This window comes from Oncorhynchus mykiss, chromosome 11, assembly GCF_013265735.2.
Source record: "Oncorhynchus mykiss isolate Arlee chromosome 11, USDA_OmykA_1.1, whole genome shotgun sequence".
Taxonomy (NCBI): domain Eukaryota; kingdom Metazoa; phylum Chordata; class Actinopteri; order Salmoniformes; family Salmonidae; genus Oncorhynchus; species Oncorhynchus mykiss.
In genome coordinates, this window is record NC_048575.1 from 62270117 (window position 1) to 62293954 (window position 23838).

The following is a 23838-nucleotide window of genomic DNA, read 5'->3' on the forward strand; positions in this document are numbered from 1 at the left end:
CTGTAACTGTAACTGTTACTGTAGCTGTTACTGTTACTGTAACTGTTACTGTAGCTGTTACTGTAACTGTTACTGTAGCTGTTACTGTAACTGTTACTGTAACTGTTACTGTAACTGTTACTGTAACTGTTACTGTTACTGTTACTGTAACTGTTACTGTAGCTGTTACTGTAACTGTTACTGTAGCTAGACCCTCAGGCCAAGGCAGAACCACTATGCTTTAACTCAGAATGACAGGGCACCCACTACAGAGTGGTAGTAGGCTCATTTGTCCGGTCCTGTCTGGCCCAGAGAGGTCAGAGGCTCATTCCCCCTCACTCCGTCTTCCAGACCGTGTTGAGAACCTTGACCACCTCCTCATAGATGATGAAGACGATGGCCACATCCAGACACACACGGCCCAGCCGAGGAACCGTCCCCTTATAAAACCTAGAGAACATAGAACAAGGAGAGTAGAACATAGAACTGCATATAGAACACATGATCTCTGGAGTAGAACCTCAAGAATCCTTATGCTCCTGAAGGGTGTCATGAATAAAGTGTGATTGTATAGAAGAGTATAGTGGTGCACTTACGCTCGTACACCCTCGTGTCTCATGATCTTGACGGCACAGTCCAGTGTACTCTTATACTTATGAGCCTCCAGACCCTTAGAAAGAAAAAAACAGGCTTATTCCCTTAGACAGAGGTAGAGTTAAGTCATACATATATTATTAACACATTCAATCCTTTCAGATCTAAACAAGTGCCTGTAGATGCTACCCTATGCTGTACCTGCATCCTGGTCTTGATGACATCCAGTGGGGTGTTCCCGAACACACTGGCTGCTCCTGCAATGGCTCCAAATGTTCCCGTCACCACGGGGTTAACAGCCTTATTGGGGTTATCCCCTGGGAAAAGGAGACACAGACAGAATGCTGTTTAACACTCACCCAAGAGACATACTCTCTTTTGACGCTTGTCAAAGAGAGTACCTTTTTCCAATTGACCACTAGAGGTCAGCATTTTCTGTGTGGTGTAGACCTGTACTCAAGCTTCCTGATGATGATGGCTCAGGGTGCTTCTGACCAAAGCCCTATATAGGGAACGGGATATCATCTGCCACACAACTTTGAAGTCTCATACCTTTGTACCAGTTCCTGAGGGAGGTCATGACGTAGAATCGGATGGCTTGGTTGGAGCCCTGCTTCAGAACGGTGGCTGTCAGGCCTTGGTAGGTCCCCCTAAAACCTTGGGGACAAAAGCAGACAGCAGCACTTAGCAGCAGTTAGCATCACTGGATGTAGTAGCAGCATATGCATTACCCTCTTTAAACAGTGGATGTCAGTGTGAATCCACATGTAAGGCCTTTGTTGACGGCTCCAGTTTAGGGTGGTAGGACAAAGACTACCCTCCCTAAACCCTAACCTTACCATGGAGAAATGCAAAAGTGACCTTAGATCAGTGTCTATGGGTAACCTCCCCCTACACCTTTCTTACCTTGGGTTCTGATGATCTCCCTGACTCCATGGTAGAAGCCTCTGTATTTGGGGTTGGCTGAAGACTGGTCATGGATGAACTTAACCTTGAGAAAGAACACAGGGACAGTGTGATCGCCACACACACACACACACTTTTATTAACAATCCCAAGCCTGCTCCAAGAAAATAGAATTATCACTTTTTCCCAATGTTCCTTATTATTTTATTATCAGTTTCTCAGAGCACTGAGAGCAGACAAGACAGCCTTGGGCTTTACTTCAGAGAATATCAGAGTACACTCTCAACTCACCCTCACACAGCTGTTGGATTAGACAGTTAACAAATCTAGAAACTGATTTGGGATCAGCTCTTTCTACCCATCTCCATCTAAAACAGATAGCCTAGCGGTTAGAGTGTTGGGCCAGTAACCATGGGTCGCTAGTTCATATCCCCAAGCTGACAAGGTGAAAATATGTCGATGTGCCCTTGAGCAAGGCACTTAACTCAAATTTCTCCAGGGTCGCCGCTGATAATGCCAAACCCTGGCCGTGACCTCAATCTCTGAGGGTGTCTCAGGGAGAGTGGGATATGCAAAAAAAAAAAAACATATCTCCAATTCACATGTGTGAAATAGGAAAAATATAAGCACCCACCAAATGATTATTAAATATTATTATCATCAGCTGAACAGCCAATCTGACCTCAGATCAGTGGGTAGGGGATATCAGTGACACTTAATCTGAGAGGAGAGGAGTGGAAGATAAAGACAAGAAAGAGGAGAGGGGGAGTGAGAGGTGGGCATGGAGGAGAGAAAGAGATACAGGAAAAGGGAGGAGGAGAGAGACAGGAGGAGGAGAGCGATAGGAAGAGGAGAGGAGAGCGATAGGAAGAGGAGGGGAAGGGGAGAGAGACGAGGAGGAGGAGAGCGATAGGAAGAGGAGAGAGGGGTATAGGGGAGAGATACAGGAAGAGGAGAGGAGGAGGAGGAGAGCGACAGGAAGGGGAGGAAGACAGGGAGAGGGGTATAGAGGAGAGGAAGGGGAGAGAGAGACAGAAAGATGAGAGGGGGGTAGATAGATGCTCTGTCTCAGACGCACCTTGACAGTCTCCATGGGGCAGACTATGAATACAGCCTCCATGACTCCAGCCCCCAGCCCACATAGCAGACCCCTGGTGCTGTTCAACTTCCCTGCCTCGTCACGGGCATGGTTACTGAGATACTCAAACACACCAAACCTGAGGGAGGGGAGGAGAGGGGAGGAGAGAGAAAAAAAAGAGAGAGAGTCCATTCCAGTCAGTTTAACCAGTTCAATCAATGTAGTTCTTCTGAGTTAGAGTCATCAATAACAAGCAGAGCTGCTGCTCAGGTTTGAGTGTGGTACAGTGATATCAGGAAGAGGAGTTTAACATTAGTCTATCTCTAAGAATATCAGACTAGAACCTACATCTAAAATGTTTTAGAATCATATTAGAATCTCATTAGAATCTCCCTCTAGCCTGCGTCCTCTTCAGCTGAGTGGCTGAGCTTGTTACCTTGGTGACAGTAAAACACAGAAACTGATACTGTATAACTGTGAAGATGAGGAAGGTCAGAGTTACTGATATCTCTGGATGAGCTACAGAAACAATGAAAAGTCTTCAAAGAGTTCTAACCCCACTGGACACCTTAGAGGAAGCCATTTTGGGTTTAATCAGTTAAACTACCGATGAGCAGAATTTCACACCAGTTTCCTCTCTGAACTCATAGTAAAGAAGTGCTTAGTAATCACAGTAGAAGTCTTGCCTCAGTCCTATGGAAGTGGATACACAGATACACTTCAAGGCAAGAGGCAAATTACTTCCTTCGATGCCCAGGTGAAGTGAAACAAACTGCTAGTGAACTCAATTTTTTACAACCCAGCACAAGGCGCTTCCATGTTAAAAAATGTAGCAATAAAGCCTCAGCAAGCAACGGATGCCCAGCAACTGCAACCATGGAAGTGAGCTGAGAGTTCCGTTTCACCTCAGGAAGCAAGTGCGTGCGTGCGTGTGTGTGTGTGTGTGTGTGTGTGTGTGTGTGTGTGTGTGTGTGTGTGTGTGTGTGTGTGTGTGTGTGTGTGTGTGTGTGTGTGTGTGTGTGTGTGTGTGTGTGTGTGTGTGTGTGTGTGTGTGTGTGTGTGTGTGTGTGTGTGCGTGTGTGTGTGTAATCAGTTAGGAGATGCTGTTCCATAGAGTCCTTCACTGGGAAGATTATTTATAGCAGGAATTGGATTGTGGTGATAGCAGGGACAAACTGAACATGGTGGAAGATAGGAGGAGAGGGGGAGGAGGAGGAGAGGGGGAGGAGGAGGAGAGGGGGAGGAGGAGGAGAGGGGGAAGAAAAACACTTTGCCACTTAGTGTTGATTAACAGTATGTTTTCATGTAGCCTATTAAAGCAGTACACTCACAGAATGTGAACTACTATTAAAGCAGTACACTCACAGAATGTGAACTACTGCAAGATCAGGTTGGTTTCACAAGGCTAGAGTTCTTGTGCCTCTGCCCCCTCACCCGAGAGTGTCTGGTCTGAGCGATGTCTTCATGTCTGTCTCAGACATTGATGATCTGTCTCTATCTCTGGGTTTGTTTTGCTGTTCTATTTCCTCATCTCTTCTCCCTCTACCCCTCATTTTGCTCTCACTATCTTTCTTTCTCTTTTTTTACCTCATATTTCTTTGTTCTTTCAAATTCAGCATATGTTTATCTGTCTCTATTCAAGACTCGTGTTTGTTTGTTTGAGTGACAGCCGCTTCATGACTCACATACTCTCTCTGCCGTGCAGGAACACACACACTCTGACTGGCAAACAGAAGGCAATGATACCTCTATACCGTGAAAGGAGTTTCAAAACAGGTGTCTCTCATTTCTCTCTCTCTTTCTATTTCTCTCCCTCTCTCTTGGTCTCTCTCTTTCTCTTACTCTCTCCCTCTCGCTTGGTCTCTTTCTATTTATCTCCCTCTCTCTTGGTCTCTCTCTTTCTATTTCTCTCCCTCTCTCTTGGTCTCTCTCTTGGTCTCTCTCTTGGTCTCTCTCTCGGTCTCTCTCTCGGTCTCTCTCTTTCTCATCCACCTTACTTGGACTACAAGGAAGTGGCAAAATACTTTTTTGAACTACACTTTAGATTAGCACATTAAAATGTCTAAATGGACAATAACTACCTCCTCTCTTTAGCCAATTCAAACAGAAGAGAAAAAAGTGTATTGTTACAACATGACGGATGACAGCTGGGCCTTCATCCATAGTCCAGGATAAGTCAGAGGCACTTTGGTTGTCACAGAGACCATGAAGAGTCTCCTAAACCCCATCAGGGCTCTATCTGCAAGGTCAGTCTCTCTACATTAAACCCCATCAGGGCTCTATCTGCAAGGTCAGTCTCTCTACATTAAACCCAATCAGGGCTCTATCTGCAAGGTCAGTCGCTCTACATTAAACCCCATCAGGGCTCTATCTGCAAGGTCAGTCTCTCTACATTAAACCCCATCAGGGCTCTATCTGCAAGGTCAGTCTCTCTACATTAAACCCCATCAGGGCTCTATCTGCAAGGTCAGTCTCTCTACATTAAACCCCATCAGGGCTCTATCTGCAAGGTCAGTCTCTCTACATTAAACCCCATCAGGGCTCTGTCTGCAAGGTCAGTCTCTCTACATTAAACCCCATCAGGGCTCTATCTGCAAGGTCAGTCTCTCTACATTAAACCCCATCAGGGCTCTATCTGCAAGGTCAGTCTCTCTACATTAAACCCCATCAGGGCTCTATCTGCAAGGTCAGTCGCTCTTTGCCAAGAGATGGAGGGTAGGAGAGAGGAGGCAGGTACATGGAGAACGGGGTGGGGGGTGTATGGGGATGAAAGGACGGGAAAGAGGATGAGGAGGGGAGGCAGGTGGAGTTAGGTGGGTGGATTAAAAAGATCAGTCTCTCTACATTAAAGCCCATGGCCTCTATCTGCCCCCCCCCCCCCCCCCACACACACACACACCCACAGGTTTTCCTCTCTGTATCTCCACTGAGAGACTGAGTGGCAGCTCTGTCCGGTCTACAGACAGGCTCTGCCCTTTAAGACACACACACACACACACACAGGTTTTCCTCTCTGTATCTCCACTGAGACACTGAGTGGCAGCTCTGTCCAGTCTACAGACAGGCTCTGCCCTTTAAGACACAGAGAAAGATGATAAATGCCCCGGTCTCAGATGTTCCTTAAGCCACACTACAGAGAAAGATGATAAATGCCCCGGTCTCAGACGTTCCTTAAGCCACACTACAGAGAAAGATGATAAATGCCCCGGTCTCAGACGTTCCTTAAGCCACACTACAGAGAAAGATGATAAATGCCCCAGTCTCAGACGTTCCTTAAGCCACACTACAGAGAAAGATGATAAATGCCCCAGTCTCAGACGTTCCTTAAGCCACACTACAGAGAAAGATGATAAATGCCCCGGTCTCAGACGTTCCTTAAGATACACTACAGAGAAAGATGATAAATGTCCCGGTCTCAGACGTTCCTTAAGATACACTACAGAGAAAGATGATAAATGTCCCGGTCTCAGACGTTCCTTAAGATACACTACAGAGAAAGATGATAAATGCCCCGGTCTCAGACGTTCCTTAAGCCACACTACAGAGAAAGATGATAAATGCCCCGGTCTCAGACGTTCCTTAAGCCACACTACAGAGAAAGATGATAAATGCCCCGGTCTCAGACGTTCCTTAAGCCACACTACAGAGAAAGATGATAAATGCCCCGGTCTCAGACGTTCCTTAAGCCACACTACAGAGAAAGATGATAAATGCCCCAGTCTCAGACGTTCCTTAAGCCACACTACAGAGAAAGATGATAAATGCCCCGGTCTCAGACGTTCCTTAAGCCACACTACAGAGAAAGATGATAAATGCCCCGGTCTCAGACGTTCCTTAAGATACACTACAGAGAAAGATGATAAATGCCCCGGTCTCAGACGTTCCTTAAGCCACACTACAGAGAAAGATGATAAATGCCCCAGTCTCAGACGTTCCTTAAGCCACACTACAGAGAAAGATGATAAATGCCCCGGTCTCAGACGTTCCTTAAGCCACACTACAGAGAAAGATGATAAATGCCTCGGTCTCAGAAGCCACACTACAGAGACCAGTGTGACATTTGAGCTATGCATTGTGGGTATGTGAGTGAGTGTGCATGTGTTTGTGTGGGGTTAGGTGCCTTCTACATACCTGACAGCTGATTTGGGTATGGATCCGTAGAGCAGTGAGCTGAGTCCTCTATACAGTCCCCTCACCCCATGACCCTGTACTGTCTGCTTCACACAATCACCTACACACACACAATTAACACACAACCTAAAATTAACATACAACCAGCTATAGACACACAGTGAGCATTAATCACATATTAATATTCACACACACTAGCTAGTATGAGACAGCGACATCTGTCTGCAGGCCTCATTAAGATGGTCTCAGATCCTCAGAGCTCCAGCCAAGAGAAACCAGACTGACACTGTGTGTGTGTGTGTGTGTGTGTGTGTGTGTGTGTGTGTGTGTGTGTGTGTGTGTGTGTGTGTGTGTGTGTGTGTGTGTCTGTCTGTCTGTTTACAGTCATACAAACAAGCACAGTGACAGCCTGCCAGAATCACTAATGCACCTGAGGATGATGGGTAATTTGATCATTAGATCCTGAGAGGGCCAGAGAGAAAGAGAGAGAGAAAGCACGCGCAAGAGAGATGAAGGTTGATTGGTTTGGTAAACACAATGACGACCTTGTATCTTTTGAGGGTTAGGGTTAGGCTGACTCGTCGATGTTAGTTAGAGACCTATGTAACGGATGTGAAATGGCTAGCTAGTTAGCGGTGGTGCGTGCTAATAGCATTTCAATCTGTGACGTCACTTGCTCTGAGACCTTGAAGTAGTGGTTCCCCTTGCAGAGGGGCTTTTGTGGAGCGATGGGGAACGATGCTTCGAGGGTGACTGTTGATGTGTGCAGAGGGTCCCAGGTTCGAGCCCAGGTTGGGGCGAGGGGACGGATTAAAGTTATACTGTTACATCTACAACCGTGGTGTCGTCAGCAAACTTGATGATGGAGCCACGCAGTTGTGGGTGAACAGGGCTGAGGACACACCCCTGGGAGGCCCTGTGTTAAGAATCAGTGTGGAGGAGGTGTTGTTGCCAATCCTCACAGCCGGTGGTCTGCCAGTCAGGAAGTCCAGGATCCAGTTGCAGAGGGTGGTGTCCAGACCCATGGCTCTGAGTTTGGTATCGAGCTTGAAGGGAACAATTGTGTTGAATCCTGAACTGTAGTCAATGAACAGAATTCTCACATCGGTGTTCCTCTTGTCCAGATGTGTTACAGCCAGCTGGTCAGCACACACTCTGAGGACACGGCCAAGGCCTGCGGCTTTGTGAGTATTCACGAGAGTTTTCCTTACGTCAGCCTTGGAGAGTGAGAGCATCTTGTCATCCGGAGCAGCGAGAGTCTACACAAGCAGATACGAGACATCAGGGTTTGTTCTTCTGACATAGAATGCTGCAATACGGGCTCTCAGCATGGCACAGATATCTCTGTTCATCCAGGGTTTTTAGTTGGGGTATGTCCATACTGTTATTGTGGGTACAACATCATCAACACATTTCCTAATGAAGCCTGTGACTTCATTATGAGAATGAAGCTGAGCACGCCCCCATTTTCATCGACGGGGCTGTAGTGGAGCAGTTTGAGAGCTTCAAGTTCCTTGGTGTTCACATCACCAACAAACTAACATGGTCCAAGCACACCAAGACAGTTGTAAATAGGGCACGACAAAACCTATTCCCCCTCAGGAGACTGAAAAGATTTGGCATGGGTCCTCAGATCCTCTCACACCATCGAGAGCATTGGTTGCACCACTGCCTGGCATGGCAACTGCTCGGTCTCTGACCGCAAGACGCTACAGAGGGTAGTACGAACGGCCCAGTATATCACTGGGGCCAAGCTTCCTGTCATCCAGGACCTCTATACCAGGCGGTGTCAGAGGAAGGCCCTAAAAATGATGGACTGTTCTCTCTGTCACCGCATGGCAAGCGGTACCGGACCGCCAAGTCAAGGTCCAAGAGGCTTCTGAATAGCTTCTAGCCCCAAGCCATAAGACTCCTGCATCCACACAGCATGATGCTGCCACCACCATGCTTCACCGTAGGGATGGTGCCAGGTTTCTTCCAGATGTGACGCTTGGCATTCAGAACAAAGAGTTCCTTCTTGGTTCCATCAGACCAGAAAATCTTGTTTCTCATGGTTTGAGAGTCTTTATGTGCCTTTTGGCAAAATCCAAGCGGGCTGTCATGTGCCTTTTACTGAGGAGTGGCTTTCGTCTTGCCACTCCACCATAAAGGCCTGATTGGTGGAGTGCTGCAGAGATGGTTGTCCTTCTAGAAGATTCTCCCATCTCCACAGTGGAACTCTGGAGCTCTGTCAGAGTGACCATCGGGTTCTTGGTCACCTCCTTGACCAAGGTCCTTCTCCCCCAATTGCTCAGTTTGGCCAGGCGGCCAGGTCTAGGAAGAGTCTCGGTGGTTCCAAACTTCTTCCATTTAAGAATGATGGAGGCCACTGTATTCTTGGGGACCTTCAATGCTGCAGAAATGTTTTGGTACCCTTCCCCAGATCTGTGCCTCGACACAATCCTGTCTCGGAGCTCTACGGAGAATTCCTTCGACCTCATAGCTTGTTTTTTGCTCTGAAATGCACTGTCAACTGTGGGACCTTATATAGACAAGGGTAGTGTCTTTCCAAATCATGTCCAATCAATTGAATTTCCGACAGGTGGACTCCAATCAAGTTGTAGAAACATCTGAAGGATGACAATGGAAACAGGATGCACCTGAGCTTAACTTTGGGTTTCATAGCAAAGGGTCTGAATACTTGTGTAAATAAGGTATCTGTTTTTATTTTTAATACATTTACAAAAAAATTCTAAAAACCTGTTTCACTTTGTCATTATGGGGTATTGTGTGTCGATTGATGAAGAACACACACACAAAAAAAACAGGTTTCATCCATTTTAGAATAAGACTGTAACGTGTAACAAATGTGGAAAAAGTCAAGGGGGCTGAATACTTTCCGAATGCACTGTACAGTCTTGGCCAAAAGTTTTGAGAATGACACAAACATAAATTTTCACAAAGTCTTCTGCCTCAGTTTGTATGATGGCAATTTGCATATACTCCAGAATGTTATGAAGAGTGATCAGATGAATTGCAGTTAATTGCAAAGTCCCTCTTTGCCATGCAAATGAACTGAATCCCAAAAAAACATTTCCACTGCATTTCAGCCCTGCCACAAAAGGACCAGCTGACATCATGTCAGTGATTCTCTCGTTAACACAGGTGTGAGTGTTGACGAGGACAAGGCTGGGGAACACTCTGTCATGCTGATTGAGTTCAAATAACAGACTGGAAGCTTCAAAAGGAGGGTGGTGCTTGGAATCATTGTTCTTCCTCTGTCAACCATGGTTAAAAACGTGCTGTCATCATTGCTTTGCACATAAAGGGCTTCACAGGCAAGGATTTTGCTGCCAGTATGATTGCACCTAAATCAACCATTTATATGATCATCAAGAACTTCAAGGAGATCAGTTCAATTGTTGTGAAGAAGGCTTCATGGTGCCCAAGAAAGTCCAGCATGTGCCAGGACCGTCTCCTAAAGTTGATTCAGCTGCGGGATCGGGGCACCAGCAGTACAGAGCTTGCTCAGGAATGGCAGCAGGCAGGTGTGAGTTCATCTGCACGCACAGTGAGGCAAAGACTTTTGGAGGATGGCCTGGTGTCAAGAAGGGCAGCAAAGAAGCCACTTCTCTCCAGGAAAAACATCAGGGACAGACTGATATTCTGCAAAGGTACAGTGATTGGACTGCTGAGGACTGGGGTAAAGTCATTTTCTCTGATGAATCCTCTTTCCGATTGTTTGGGGCATCCGGAAAAAAGCTTGTCCGGAGAAGACAAGGTGTGCGCTACCATCAGTCCTGTGTCATGCCAACAGTAAAGCATCCTGAGACCATTAATGTTTGGGGTTGCTTCTCAGCCAAGGCAGTGGGCTCACTCACAATTTTGCATAAGAACACAGCCATGAATAAAGAATGGTACCAACACATCCTCCGAGAGCAACTTCTCCCAACCATCCAGGAACAGTTTGGTGACGAACAATGCCTTTTCCAGCATGATGGAGCACCTTGCCATAAGGCAAAAGTGATAACTAAGTGACTCGGGGAACAAAACATCGATATTTTGGGTCAATGGCCAGGAAACTCCCCAGACCTTAATCCCATTGAGAACTTGTGGTCAATCCTCAAGAGGCGGGTGGACAAACAAAACCCCACAAATTCTGACAAACTCCAAGCATTGATTATGCAAGAATGGGCTGCCATCAGTCAGGATGTGGCCCAGAAGTTAATTGACAGCATGCCAGGGCGGATTGCAGAGGTCTTGAAAAAGAAGGGTCAACACTGCAAATATTGACTCTTTGCATCAACTTCATGTAATTGTCAATAAAAGCCTTTGACACTTATGAAATGTTTATAATTATACTTCAGTATTCCATAGTAACATCTGACAAAAATATCTAAAGACACTGAGGCAGCAGACTTTGTGAAAATTAATATTTGTGTCATTCTCAAAACTTTTGACCAAAACTGTATGTGTTGTGTGTTGTAGGATGGGAGGACACACACATACACAAACACACAACCATACAGTCAGAAACTCACCGATGCCCCTGTATTTGGGAGGGTTGGCCTTCTCGTCCAGTTGTAGCTGAGTCTTCACATACTCTGTAGGGAAGGTGATACAGATTTCTATACCCCCTGCTATACCACCTGTAGAAAACACAGAGAGCAGAGGTCAGATAAAGCTATACCACCTGTAGAAAACACAGAGAGCAGAGGTCAGATAAAGCTATATCACCTGTAGAATACATAGCCTAATTTAGTTACTGTCAACCTGGCACTGCTAAGGATTCAGGGATGAACCAAACGTTGTAAATGTATTCAGAACCATATGTGCTTACTGTCATTACAGTTTGGTGAATTCCTTCGAACTGGGCTGAACAATGAGCAATGGTCAGATGAAGCTTATCAAGCAGAAGATATATTTTGTGAATCTTCAGGTAGCTAGCCTTGGTACCAGACTGCTTCTGCTTTTAATAAAGTACACAATGACAGGCTGGCTGAAGCAGGCTTCACTTTGGGTAAAGTCATTATATCAAGATAAATAACAATAAACCTACGAATAGCTGTTATCCATAAACCTTAAAAGCTCAGAGAGTGTGAGAGAAATGTTATGGGGAGATGCGGCCATTTTCTCTATGTATGAACGTGTAGAAGGGAGGATGAGAGAGAGGCAGGGAGGGAGGGAGGGAGGGAGGGAGGGAGGATGAGGAAGCTGACATTAATTAAATTATCTGCTCTGCCCAGAGGGAGGGGCTCCCTTACACAGCCCAAGACCCTCCATTAGCTCAATAACACACACAACCCCCCCCCCCCTCTCTCTCTCCCTCTCTCACACACTCACATCCTAATCCCAGAGGCCCTCTCTCTCTCCCTCTCACACACACACACACACTCACATTCTAATCCCAGAGGCCCTCTCTCTCTCTCCCTCTCACACACACACACTCACATTGTAATCCCAGAGGCCCTCTCCCTCTCTCACACACACTCGCATTGTAATCCCAGAGGCCCTCTCCCTCTCTCTCTCCCTCTCACACACACTCACATTGTAATCCCAGAGGCCCTCTCCCTCTCTCTCTCCCTCTCACATTGTAATCCCAGAGGCCCTCTCTCTCTCACTCACACACACACACACACACACACACACACACACACAGTAATCCCAGAGGTCCTCTCCCACTCTCTCTCTCTCTCCCTCTCACACACACATTGTAATCCCAGAGGCCCTCTCTCTCCCTCTCACACACACACACACTCACATTGTAATCACAGAGGCCCTCTCTCTCTCCCCCCCCCCCCCCCCCCCCCCACACACACACACACAGTAATCCCAGAGGCCCCCTCTCTCTCTCTCTCTCTCTATACCTCTTCCCTAGGCCGTGCTCTCTCTCTCTATACCTCTTCCCTAGGCCGTGCTCTCTCTCTCTCTATACCTCTTCCCTAGGCCGTGCTCTCTCTCTCTATACCTCTTCCCTAGGCCGTGCTCTCTCTCTCTCTATACCTCTTCCCTAGGCCGTGCTCTCCCTCTCTCTATACCTCTTCCCTAGGCCGTGCTCTCTCTCTCTCTATACCTCTTCCCTAGGCTGTGCTCTCTCCCTACCTTTCTGTGTCAGTTCACAAAATCAATGTGTTTTCAAATGACACTGACACTTGTTATTAGTGGGAATTGATGTACCTAGAAACCAGTTTACCATTTCCTACCCAGCAGTCACTGGGATAGAGGCTCTGCAGGGACAGACAGAGGGGCTGTCAAATACAGAGCATGCACAGCATGTAAACCAATCAGACTACTAGGATATACAGTTGAAGTCGGAAGTGTACATACACTTAGGTTGGAGTCATTAAAACTCATTTTTCAAGCACTCCAATAATTTCTTGTTAACAAACTATAGTTTTTGCACATTAGTTGGGACATCTACTTTGTGCCTGACACAAGTAATTTTAAAAAACAATTGTTCACAGACAGATTATTTCACATATAATTCACTGTATCACAATTCCAGTGGGTCAGAAGTTTACATACACTAAGGTGACTGTGCCTTTAAACAGCTTGGAAAATTCCAGAAAATGATGTCATGGCTTTAGAAGCTTCTGATTGGCTAATTGACAGCATTTGAGTCAATTGGAGGTGTATCTGTGATTGTATTTCAAACTCAGTGCCTCTTTGCTTGACATCATGGGAAAATCAAAAGAAATCAGCCAAATTGTAGACCACAAGTCTGGTTCATCATTTTGAGCAATTTCCAAATGCCTGAAGGTACCATGTTCATCTGTACAAACAATAGTACGCAAGTATAAACACCATGGGACCACGCAGCCATCATACCGCTCAGGAAGGAGACGCGTTCTGTCTCCTAGAGATGAACGTACTTTGGTGCGAAAAGTGCAAATAAATCCCAGAACAACAGCAAAGGACCTTGTGAAGATGCTGGAGGAAACAGGTACAAAGGTATCTATATCCACAGTAAAACGAGTCCTAAATCGACACAACCTGAAAGGCCTCTCAGCAAGGAAGAAGCCATTGCTCAAAAACCGCCATAAAAAAGCCAGACTACGGTTTGCAACTGCACATTGGAACAAAGGTGGTGCTTTTTGGAGAAATGTCCTCTGATCTGATGAAACAGAAATAGAACTGTTTGGCCATAATGATCATCGTTATGTTTGGAGGAAAAAGGGGGAGGCTTGCAAGCTGAAGAACACCATCCCCAACCGTGAAGCACGGGGTGGCAGCATCATATTGTGAGGGTGCTTTGCTGCAGGAGCAACTGCTGCACTTCACAAAATAGATGGCATCATGAGGCAGGACAATTATGTGGATATATTGAAGAAAGACATCAGTCAGGAAGTTAAAGCTTGGTCGCAAAAGGGTCTTCCAAATGGACAATGACCCCAAGCATACTTCCAAAGTTGTGGCAAAATAGTTTAAGGACAACAAAGTCAAGGTATTGGAGTGGCCATCACAAAGCCCTGACCTCAATCATATAGAAAATCTGTGGGCAGAACTGAATAAGCGTGTGCGAGCAAGGAGGCCTACAAACCTGACTCAGTTACACCAGCACCAGCTATTTTCATCAGTACATTTTGATAGAGGAACTAGTGAGTTTATTTGCAGGAGTGTATTAAACACAAGGTAACAGTGAAGGAGTGTATTAAACACAAGGTAACAGTGAAGGAGTGTATTAAACACAAGGTGACAGTGAAGGAGTGTATTAAACACAAGGTAACAGTGAAGGAGTGTATTAAACACAAGGTAACAGTGAAGGAGTGTATTAAACACAAGGTAACAGTGAAGGAGTGTATTAAACACAAGGTAACAGTGAAGGAGTGTATTAAACACAAGGTAACAGTGAAGGAGTGTATTAAACACAAGGTAACAGTGAAGGAGTGTATTAAACACAAGGTAACAGTGAAGGAGTGTATCACCTCATATAAATAACACTCCTAAATAGAGCCCTACCCAACCCTGTCCACCCTTACCCTTAATATAACCCATCCACCATACAGGACAACAGAGTTACAGCAAATGTTTCTATGTTATAAAAGTCAACTCGGCGATCGCATGATTGTTGATGACTACAGGCTAGCACACTTGGCAAATGATGACACGGCCAAAATGAAAACAAAAAAAGCAAAAAAGGAGAAGAGAAAGGGAACAATGTGAACATTACACACACACACACACACACACACACACACCACTGAGGCTGATCATCAGTCCAGAGCATGTACAGTGCCTTCAGAAAGTATTCATACGCCTTGGCTTTTTTTCCACATTTTGTTACACATTTTATTACAGCCTGAATTTAAAATGGATATATATTGTTTAAGTATCTCACAAATCTACACACAATACCCATAATGACAAAGTGAAAAAATATTTGTAGAAATGTTTATTGAAAATGAAATACAGAAATATCTAATTGACATAAGTATAACAACCTTTGGAATAAGTCAAGGGGTATGACTACTTTCCAAAGGCACTGTATAACTGTGGACCTGGTTGAGTGGATAGGCTGCAGCCCAGCAGTAGACACATATCCCAGCCAAGCCACCCAAAGGCACTTTTCACACCATTACACACTATTAGATCAAACATGGAGGAGAGACAGAAAGAAAGAGAGAGAGAGAGAGCAAAGAAAGAAAGAGAAATAGAAAGAGAGGGACATACAGACAGAGAGAGAGAGGTAAGATATATATACAGTGCCTTGCGAAAGTATTCGGCCCCCTTGAACTTTGCGACCTTTTGCCACATTTCAGGCTTCAAACATAAAGATATAAAACTGTATTTTTTTGTGAAGAATCAACAACAAGTGGGACACAATCATGAAGTGGAACGACATTTATTGGATATTTCAAACTTTTTTAACAAATCAAAAACTGAAAAATTGGGTGTGCAAAATTATTCAGCCCCCTTAAGTTAATACTTTGTAGCACCACCTTTTGCTGCGATTACAGCTGTGAGTCGCTTGGGGTATGTCTCTATCAGTTTTGCACATCGAGAGACTGACATTTTTTCCCATTCCTCCTTGCAAAACAGCTCGAGCTCAGTGAGGTTGGATGGAGAGCATTTGTGAACAGCAGTTTTCAGTTCTTTCCACAGATTCTCGATTGGATTCAGGTCAGGACTTTGACTTGGCCATTCTAACACCTGGATATGTTTATTTTTGAACCATTCCATTGTAGATTTTGCTTTATGTTTTGGATCATTGTCTTGTTGGAAGACAAATCTCCGTCCCAGTCTCAGGTCTTTTGCAGACTCCATCAGGTTTTCTTCTAGAATGGTCCTGTATTTGGCTCCATCCATCTTCCCATCAACTTTAACCATCTTCCCTGTCCCTGCTGAAGAAAAGCAGGCCCAAACCCTGATGCTGCCACCACCATGTTTGACAGTGGGGATGGTGTGTTCAGGGTGATGAGCTGTGTTGCTTTTATGCCAAACATAACGTTTTGCATTGTTGCCAAAAAGTTCAATTTTGGTTTCATCTGACCAGAGCACCTTCTTCCACATGTTTGGTGTGTCTCCCAGGTGGCTTGTGGCAAACTTTAAACTACATTTTTTATGGATATCTTTAAGAAATGGCTTTCTTCTTGCCACTCTTTCATAAAGGCCAGATTTGTGCAATATACGACTGATTGTTGTCCTATGGACAGAGTCTCCCACCTCAGCTGTATATCTCTGCAGTTCATCCAGAGTGATCATGGGCCTCTTGGCTGCATCTCTGATCAGTCTTTTCAGTCTGATCAGGCTCCTTGTATGAGCTGAAAGTTTAGAGGGACGGCCAGGTCTTGGTAGATTTGCAGTGGTCTGATACTCCTTCCATTTCAATATTATTGCTTGCACAGTGCTCCTTGGGATCTTTAAAGCTTGGGAAATCTTTTTGTATCCAAATCCGGCTTTAAACTTCTTCACAACAGTATCTCGGACCTGCCTGGTGTGTTCCTTGTACTTCATGATGCTCTCTGCGCTTTTAACGGACCTCTGAGACTATCACAGTGCAGGTGCATTTATACGGATACTTGATTACACAGAGGTGGATTGTATTTATCATCATTAGTCATTTAGGTCAACATTGGATCATTCAGAGATCCTCACTGAACTTCTGGAGAGAGTTTGCTGCACTGAAAGTAAAGGGGCTGAATAATTTTGCACGCCCAATTTTTCAGTTTTTGATTTGTTAAAAAAGTTTGAAATATCCAATAAATGTCGTTCCACTTCATGATTGTGTCCCACTTGTTGTTGATTCTTCACAAAAAAAATACAGTTTTATATCTTTATGTTTGAAGCCTGAAATGTGGCAAAAGGTCGCAAAGTTCAAGGGGGCCGAATACTTTCGCAAGGCACTGTATATATATATATATATATATATAGAGAGAGAGAGAGAGAGAGAGAGAGGAGGGAAGATAGAGAGAGAGGAGAGAGGGAGACAGAGAAAGGGTTAGATTAAAATTAGGAGAGAAAGGGGATAGCAACAGATGGAGAGCGATCAAGGGAGAAAGAGGAAGAAAATAAGTGCATTTATTTATTATTTATTTATCCAGACGTGTCAATTGAGAACAAATTTTTATTTACAATGTTGGCAAAGAAAGAGGGAGATAGATAGAGAAGAGAAGACCTCTGAAGTGATATCTGCCTGCTGTTGAGGTAAATCTAATGAGTGTTTTCCACATCTGCTCCTGATGAGAACTTCCAGTTTTTCACTGAGAAAACAAACTTTCAAATCACCCAACCTGGCAACCAATAAACATAAACAAATCTGGCAACCCCACAGTTTATGGACCAGAACACAGTTTATGGACCATAACATGCAAGAACCAAAACACAAAAAATACTAAACAGGGGGGAAATCATTTGTACTTTAAATGTATTCTTATGTATCCAGACCAGTCACATTAAAATGAAATATGTTCTTCAACAACAGAGTGAGAGAGATTAAAGTACAAGTTGTTTTCAGGCAAACTCGTACATTTAATCATATAAATATATGGACCAGAACACTATAATGTGCAAAAGCCAGGACACCAAATTACCCGAAAACCCTCTCTATACCTTTAGTTATCCAGGCTCATCTCATTTATGTAAAATATGTTTATCGGGACTTGGTGTGAAGAGAGATGAGAATACAGGGGAGAGTGTAGAAAGATGGTGCCACATGTCCCTATTCCTCAACCCCAATGTAGACCGTAGCCAGAGGTCTTAACATCAAACACGATGTATTAATACAGTCTTAGTATTTCTGTTTGCCTCATCTGAAAGATGAAAGGAATTATTCATCTATCGTCTTCCTTTTTAGGCTTTGCCTGTTCAAAACACTGCTCCCAAACCCTACACTAATGTTTAATTACACATGTCTATTAATTTTACATGGAAAATCTTTTGAACTGCTTCTAACCCTCCAGTAGGCCGTTCCCTGCAGACTGGATGGACAGAGTCTGATGTTGTTCTGGCAATGTTGCTGTGTTTTCCTAAAACAGTAAACAGTTTGTCTCTCATGAGGATGAGTGGGATGTTATTGTCACTTTCTTAGACAGCAATGAATACATCTGTCAGGGAGAGAGCGAGAGAGAGAGAGAGAGAGGTGAGAGAGAGGTGAGAGAGGAAAAAAAGAGGCAGGGAGAGAGTGTGTATGTGTCTGACAGAAAGGACAACAGGGGTTTCATGACTTGACGTCTTGCCCCTCAAGGCGCGGGTGGGTCATGAGTCATAGATTCAAAGTGTATTGCCTAGTGCATAGTGCATAGTGCGCAGAGTATGAATGAGCAGGGAGTGAGTGCACACTTTGACAATCCCTCTGAGTCTAAGAGGAGACAGCCACTCAAAGAACTTAACCGGCTGCCCTGCGGCAAGAGTGAGAGAGGGAGAGAGAGGACAGCGAGAGAGAGAGAGAGAGAGAGGACAGCGCGAGAGAGAGAGAGAGAGAGGACAGCGAGAGAGAGAAAGTTACAAACACAGAGCAATACAGTGCTCTCTCAGACCTCACACACATGCACAGATGCACACGCAAACAAAACCAACACACACACATAGACACACATTGTATGACAATAAAAACCTCTACTACAAAGGAACACACAAATACAAAGAAAATCAGGACCAGAAACCCATTTAAAGTTCTCAGCCCCAGGCCAATCCTGTCTCATATCATAGCCTCCACCTCTCAACATCGGCCATCACCATTGGCTGCTGAGCCCGGGAGAGGGAGTATAAAGAGCTCATACACCCCTCATGTAGAAATGTGCCTCATTGCCATTGTCTGGGTTTGTAAGAGATGCAAGATTTTTCTTCCATTAAGCTTTACTCTCAATGTTCTGTCCATATAACTTCCCCCCTGTGCCTCCAGGCCGATACAAGAGACCAATACAACCACACACACAGTGGGTTACTGTAAGGGTGAAACAGCACCATTAGCTAAGACTAAACAATGTTTCTTTCACAACGCCAGATGTCATCTAAGACTCTCTCTCTCTCTCTCTCTCTCTCTCTCTCTCTCTCTCTCTCTCTCTCTCTCTCTCTCTCTCTCTCTCTCTCTCTCTCTCTCTCTCTCTCTCTCTCTCTCTCTCTCTCTCTCTCTCTCTCTCTCTCTCTCTCTCTCTCTCTCTCTCTCTCTCTCTCTCTCTCTCTCTCTCTCTCTCTCTCTCTCTCTCTCTCTCTCTCTCTCTCTCTCTCTCTCTCTCTCTCTGTAAATAATTTGTTATTAACTGACTTGCCTAGTTAAATTAAGGTTAAATAAAAATACAAAAATCCTCTCATCCCATCTTGCATTACAATCAGTCCCAAAAGTGGAATATTTCTCACAAGCTAAGCTAGGTCCATTATGGCACCAGACACATGGAGTCATACTAGAGGCATACAGGCTATGGTCTTTATCTACAGCCCTGAGTTCAAACAACCAGGTGTATGTCATTGGCACAGAAAGATAATGTCTTGCTGTGGTCCTAGGGCCAACAAGGATACTCTCAAGGATATGTACTTTGGAACTCAGCCAGTTACTGAGAAAAGACTGCAGGCAAAGGAGAGAGGGCTCTAACAAGCAGCACACACTCACAATCTCTCGCATACACACACACTCATTACCACTCCGAGTGCAGGGTTAAGTAACCAGATATAGCTGTGGTTCCATGTCTAGGCACTGAGAGAAGAGCTTGTCAGATTTATTAACTGTCAAACCGGGTGTCAGGAGGATTCTGTATAGTAAAGCATTGGCTTGGCTGTTGATTGAGTAATATCTCAGGTCAGAGTTATAGACAAGAGCATTTTACCTGATTGCTTTTATCTCACTGAGTCATAGCGACTCCTTCTCTGAGAGTAGATCAGTTCCTAGGGTACCACAGTGTGATTTCAACACACACTCATCTACTATACATACATACACAAGCCATTAATCAAAATAACTAAATATTCTTGGTCTTCCCCTAAATTTGCACCCATAGATTCAGACAGGATGAAAAACAGAGAAAGAGAGAGAAATATATTCTATAGATAAGGAGTAATCAACTGGCTTTAAAGAGTGGAGTGTACAACTACACAAACAGGTTAAATAAGAGTTGGGCTGACAGAGAGAGAGAAGAAAGATGCCTGTATCGGCTGTTAGCGTTCCCAGCCAGCTTGTCTGGTTAGTCTGGTTGAAAAGGATAGGAAGGGAGGGAAGAGGCCAGGCGGGTTTCTCCAATCTAACATCTAGATGGATGGCCTCATTTAAATGTACCAATAGCTGAGAGGAGGAGAGTCTGGATAGACTGTGTGTGATATGGCACCACAGGTTGTTAGGATTGTGAAAGGATATCTACAGAGGAAAATGTTGCACAAACCTGCAGTACCAAAGAGTACTGTATGAAACTGTGCATGCTGGCCGGTTTTACAGCTGGAACAACATTACTACAGTACAAGGTTTGTCAGGGTCACTGTGGTCTCTTGTCAAGGCTGTAATCAATAGAGCGGTGGCCTCTCAAGGCCTCGAAATGCACCAGCCTGCCCTGCCTCACTCTAATCACACACAAAGTGGGGGGGGGGGGTTCATGAGTTTCAAATGCAACCAGGTTCAGTCTGAGGTTACTTTGACGAACCAATATGCGTAATATCCTATGGAAGAGTATGTATGGGATATGAGCCTATGTTATAACTGCATACTGCAGCATTACTAAGAGTCTGTATGAGTTTGTATATATTACTACTGCATTATTCAACCTAGTCCTCCACTATAACAGACCTGATTCTGCCCTTTTATACATGCACTCACGCCACTGAGGAATATGTTTATTGTGAATCTCATGCTTTCTACACGTAGGCCTAGTGTATGGCAATTTTGTAATCAAACTACTGAAACCAAATGGCATATCAATGGTTTATGTATAGTACAAGCACAACCCCAGATTCCTGAAGCCTTAATTGAACTTAATAGCATTATCGAATGACAGCATCTCTCTCCTTCAGCATGGTCTACATTTAAATATATCCAGTGTGATGTGGTTGAAGGTAACTAGCAGTGATCACTAGACTAGATCAAAGTAATAGAATATCAGTGCACTGATCCGGCCATAGCAGTTTGGGGCTACGGAGAGAGACCCTGCCAGCCAGGCAGGATAAGGACAGAAGTAGAAAACAGATTATTTCATTCAGTGCTTGAGAATGTCTTAAGTCCTCGCTCTACCAGTATCCCTCACAGCAATGGAGGTTTCAGAGATGAAGGCTACTAGCCTACTACTACTAATGGGGAGATGTCTGAGCTACTCAATACTAATTTTAGAGACATTCTCCTGCTCAGTCCACAGTGCTTGGGTTTCTATATTTGATCCTCCTCCAATGCTTGTTACGGTCTTTCTTAAGAGACAGAGGTGGTGGTTTTGGGTGGTTTTACTTCAAAAGACATTCCAGTCCAATTTCAGGGTTATTCGTTTTAATTTCACTGTGTGGAGGGGGCAGTCCAGAGGAGAAACATGTCATTTTAGAGAAGGATACACCCGAGAAAGATGACTGTGTCTGCTGCCTAAAAGAACAGGCCTGCAGAGTGGGGACTACATGCCTTGGCCTGCTAAGAGTCTGCCTGTTAATTCCTCTGAACCAGATGGAGATGCAACAGATGCTCTTTGTCATCACAGGTAAATTGCACAGTAACATGAATGAAGGATCTGTATATCCTAACATATGCAGGTAAACATTTCAGCATTCCCCAGTCCTTCTACCTGAGTAACTACTGTCTGCCGCTAAGGGGGGGAAATGAGGGGTGTTGGCTTTGTGGTGTCCTTTCATAACCAGGCAGTTGTTTTGCAATACAGTATTAGAAGGCTAGTGTTACAACAGTCAGTTACAGAAAAGATCATAAGATCATTTCATAATCATCCATTTTAAAGTATATTCGAAATCGTATTCATTAGAATCTAAATAATATTAAGTTAATAATAATAATAAAGCCTACAACTCAACAGTTCCATGTAGCCTACTAGTCTAAAAAGAGTTCACTATTTTGTCATGCGCTCTACGGGCAGCTAAGCAAATCGCCTCTTTATTGAAATGCAAACATACAGCGCATGTTAAACTGACAATAATAACACCGAAGACTAGCATATTCCAACTTTTGTTGTGAATTAACTGTTGAACACAATACAACACATGACAGTTGTAACTTATTCAAATGGACGCTCTCGCTTCGTGCACGGCTTCCAATGAAACACCGTCAATACATCATTTACAACAACCCCTGGCTGTCAAGTGAAAGTGACATGATCAGAAACAATGTTACTTTACTCTACAGGCTAATGCGTTCTCTCCACGACGATGCGCTATACAGTAAAGTCACTTTAGTGTGTATCTGAAAAATGTTAAGTCATCTCTATTGGCAATAGGTGTCGTCTGAACAAAGGATGACAAAACTTACCTGCTAGAATTGCCTTCCCTGGGTGAGTTAATTTCGCTTTTCCTCCAGGTGCCGCCGCCGCCAGACACCTGGGTCTGTGAAAGAGGCTGGTGAATTTACTGTTTCCTTCCATTGTCAAGAAATAATTAAACCAATATCTATCTAGCTATAAACTAAGTCTACGAAACTCCTTAAACTAGTTTCTAGTTGATATAACGTTCAGTGCATACCATGGATATCATGTCAGACATCCGCTGTATGTGGCCAGTAAGCTACTACACAGCTCGCAGTTGCGGGGAGAAAGCCTATCTATCCCTGGGGCGGAGGGAGGAGAGACGGGGCATTTTCGTTCCACACCAGGAGAAGGGCGGGGCTCTGTCTCTCTCTCTCTAGTCTAGGCGCGTCACATCCTTGTACGCGTCAACTCGCAAAAATGAATACATTATCAAACATACATTTCTCAGTTCAGAAAACAAACACACAGCGATGTAAATTAAAGTATCAACCCCAGTAGAGAGCGTAATGTTGAAATAGCACCTTCCTCCACCCTGCTCCCATCAGAGCAAGACAGAGCCGTGGTACAAAGGCGCTCCAGACACAAAACACCATCAATCAAGTGGTGTGACTCAGTGACATCCATGAGAAGACTGCATCCACAACAATATTCATACAGATATCTGTCTTGCTATGAATAGAAAAATCATATCAAAATAAAGTTTAAACCGTCAACCATTTTCTTTTGTACCTAACTTCACTTACAAATAAGACCTATGCTTACATCATTTATTTTTTACCATAACCAATTTTTCACTTATCTATTCTGATTATCAAGTTGAATAGATGCTGCTTTGCATTGATGTAGCCAGTACAGAAGGCCTAGTACAACAGGTGTACAAAAAGGCAGTTTCTCCATCAGTAGCAGTTCCCAGGATGAGGACAAAGTGCAGCAGTACAATTTAACTCCACTGATCCAGGGCCAGTTTCTCCATCTGTAGCGGTTGCCAGGATGAGGACAAAGTGCAGCAGCATTACATTTAAACTCAACTGATCCAGGGCCAGTTTTGCTCCTCAGCTTCAGCTGGTGATCCCCAGGACTGTGGCATCAGAAGTTGAGGGCACAAGTCACAACACTCTCTCCACTATTTATTGTAAATCCAAAGTTAAAAACATAGCCTGACGTATGGGTCAGAGACCTTCATCAGACAGACCCTCAGGACTGGTCCTGGAACAGCTCTAGTAGAGTGAAGACTTGCCATGGAGTAGTCTGGCCTGGTTACAGAACTATATGTGCTTTTACAAACTCCCCTGACTTGTCATGTCA

At 44.4% G+C, this 23838-nt stretch overlaps 1 protein-coding gene across 1 annotated transcript; it reads right to left on the bottom strand.

Annotated features, from left to right (window-relative positions):
* LOC110536180 (tricarboxylate transport protein B, mitochondrial) lies at positions 1–22860 on the bottom strand. The gene is made up of 9 exons (XM_036936057.1): positions 22539–22860; positions 11209–11316; positions 6689–6788; positions 2558–2696; positions 1480–1564; positions 1126–1230; positions 775–890; positions 576–649; positions 1–429 (listed from the first exon to the last, which is right to left on the bottom strand). Exons 1-9 carry the CDS (start codon positions 22648–22650, stop codon positions 315–317), a joined length of 954 nt encoding a protein of 317 aa, XP_036791952.1. The 5' UTR covers positions 22651–22860; the 3' UTR covers positions 1–314.
* Positions 22861–23838: the final 978 nt, after the last annotated feature.

Bases quoted from the DNA above. Each gene is read 5' to 3' on its own strand.
- LOC110536180 (XM_036936057.1), bottom strand. From the start codon at position 22,650: ATGGAAGGAAACAGTAAATTCACCAGCCTCTTTCACAGACCCAGGTGT. The intron at 650-774 runs GTACAGCATAGG...TTTCTTTCTAAG, and splicing joins TCATCAAGACCAGGATGCAG to GGTCTGGAGGCTCATAAGTA. The intron at 430-575 runs GTAAGTGCACCA...TATGTTCTCTAG, and splicing joins AGACACGAGGGTGTACGAGC to GTTTTATAAGGGGACGGTTC.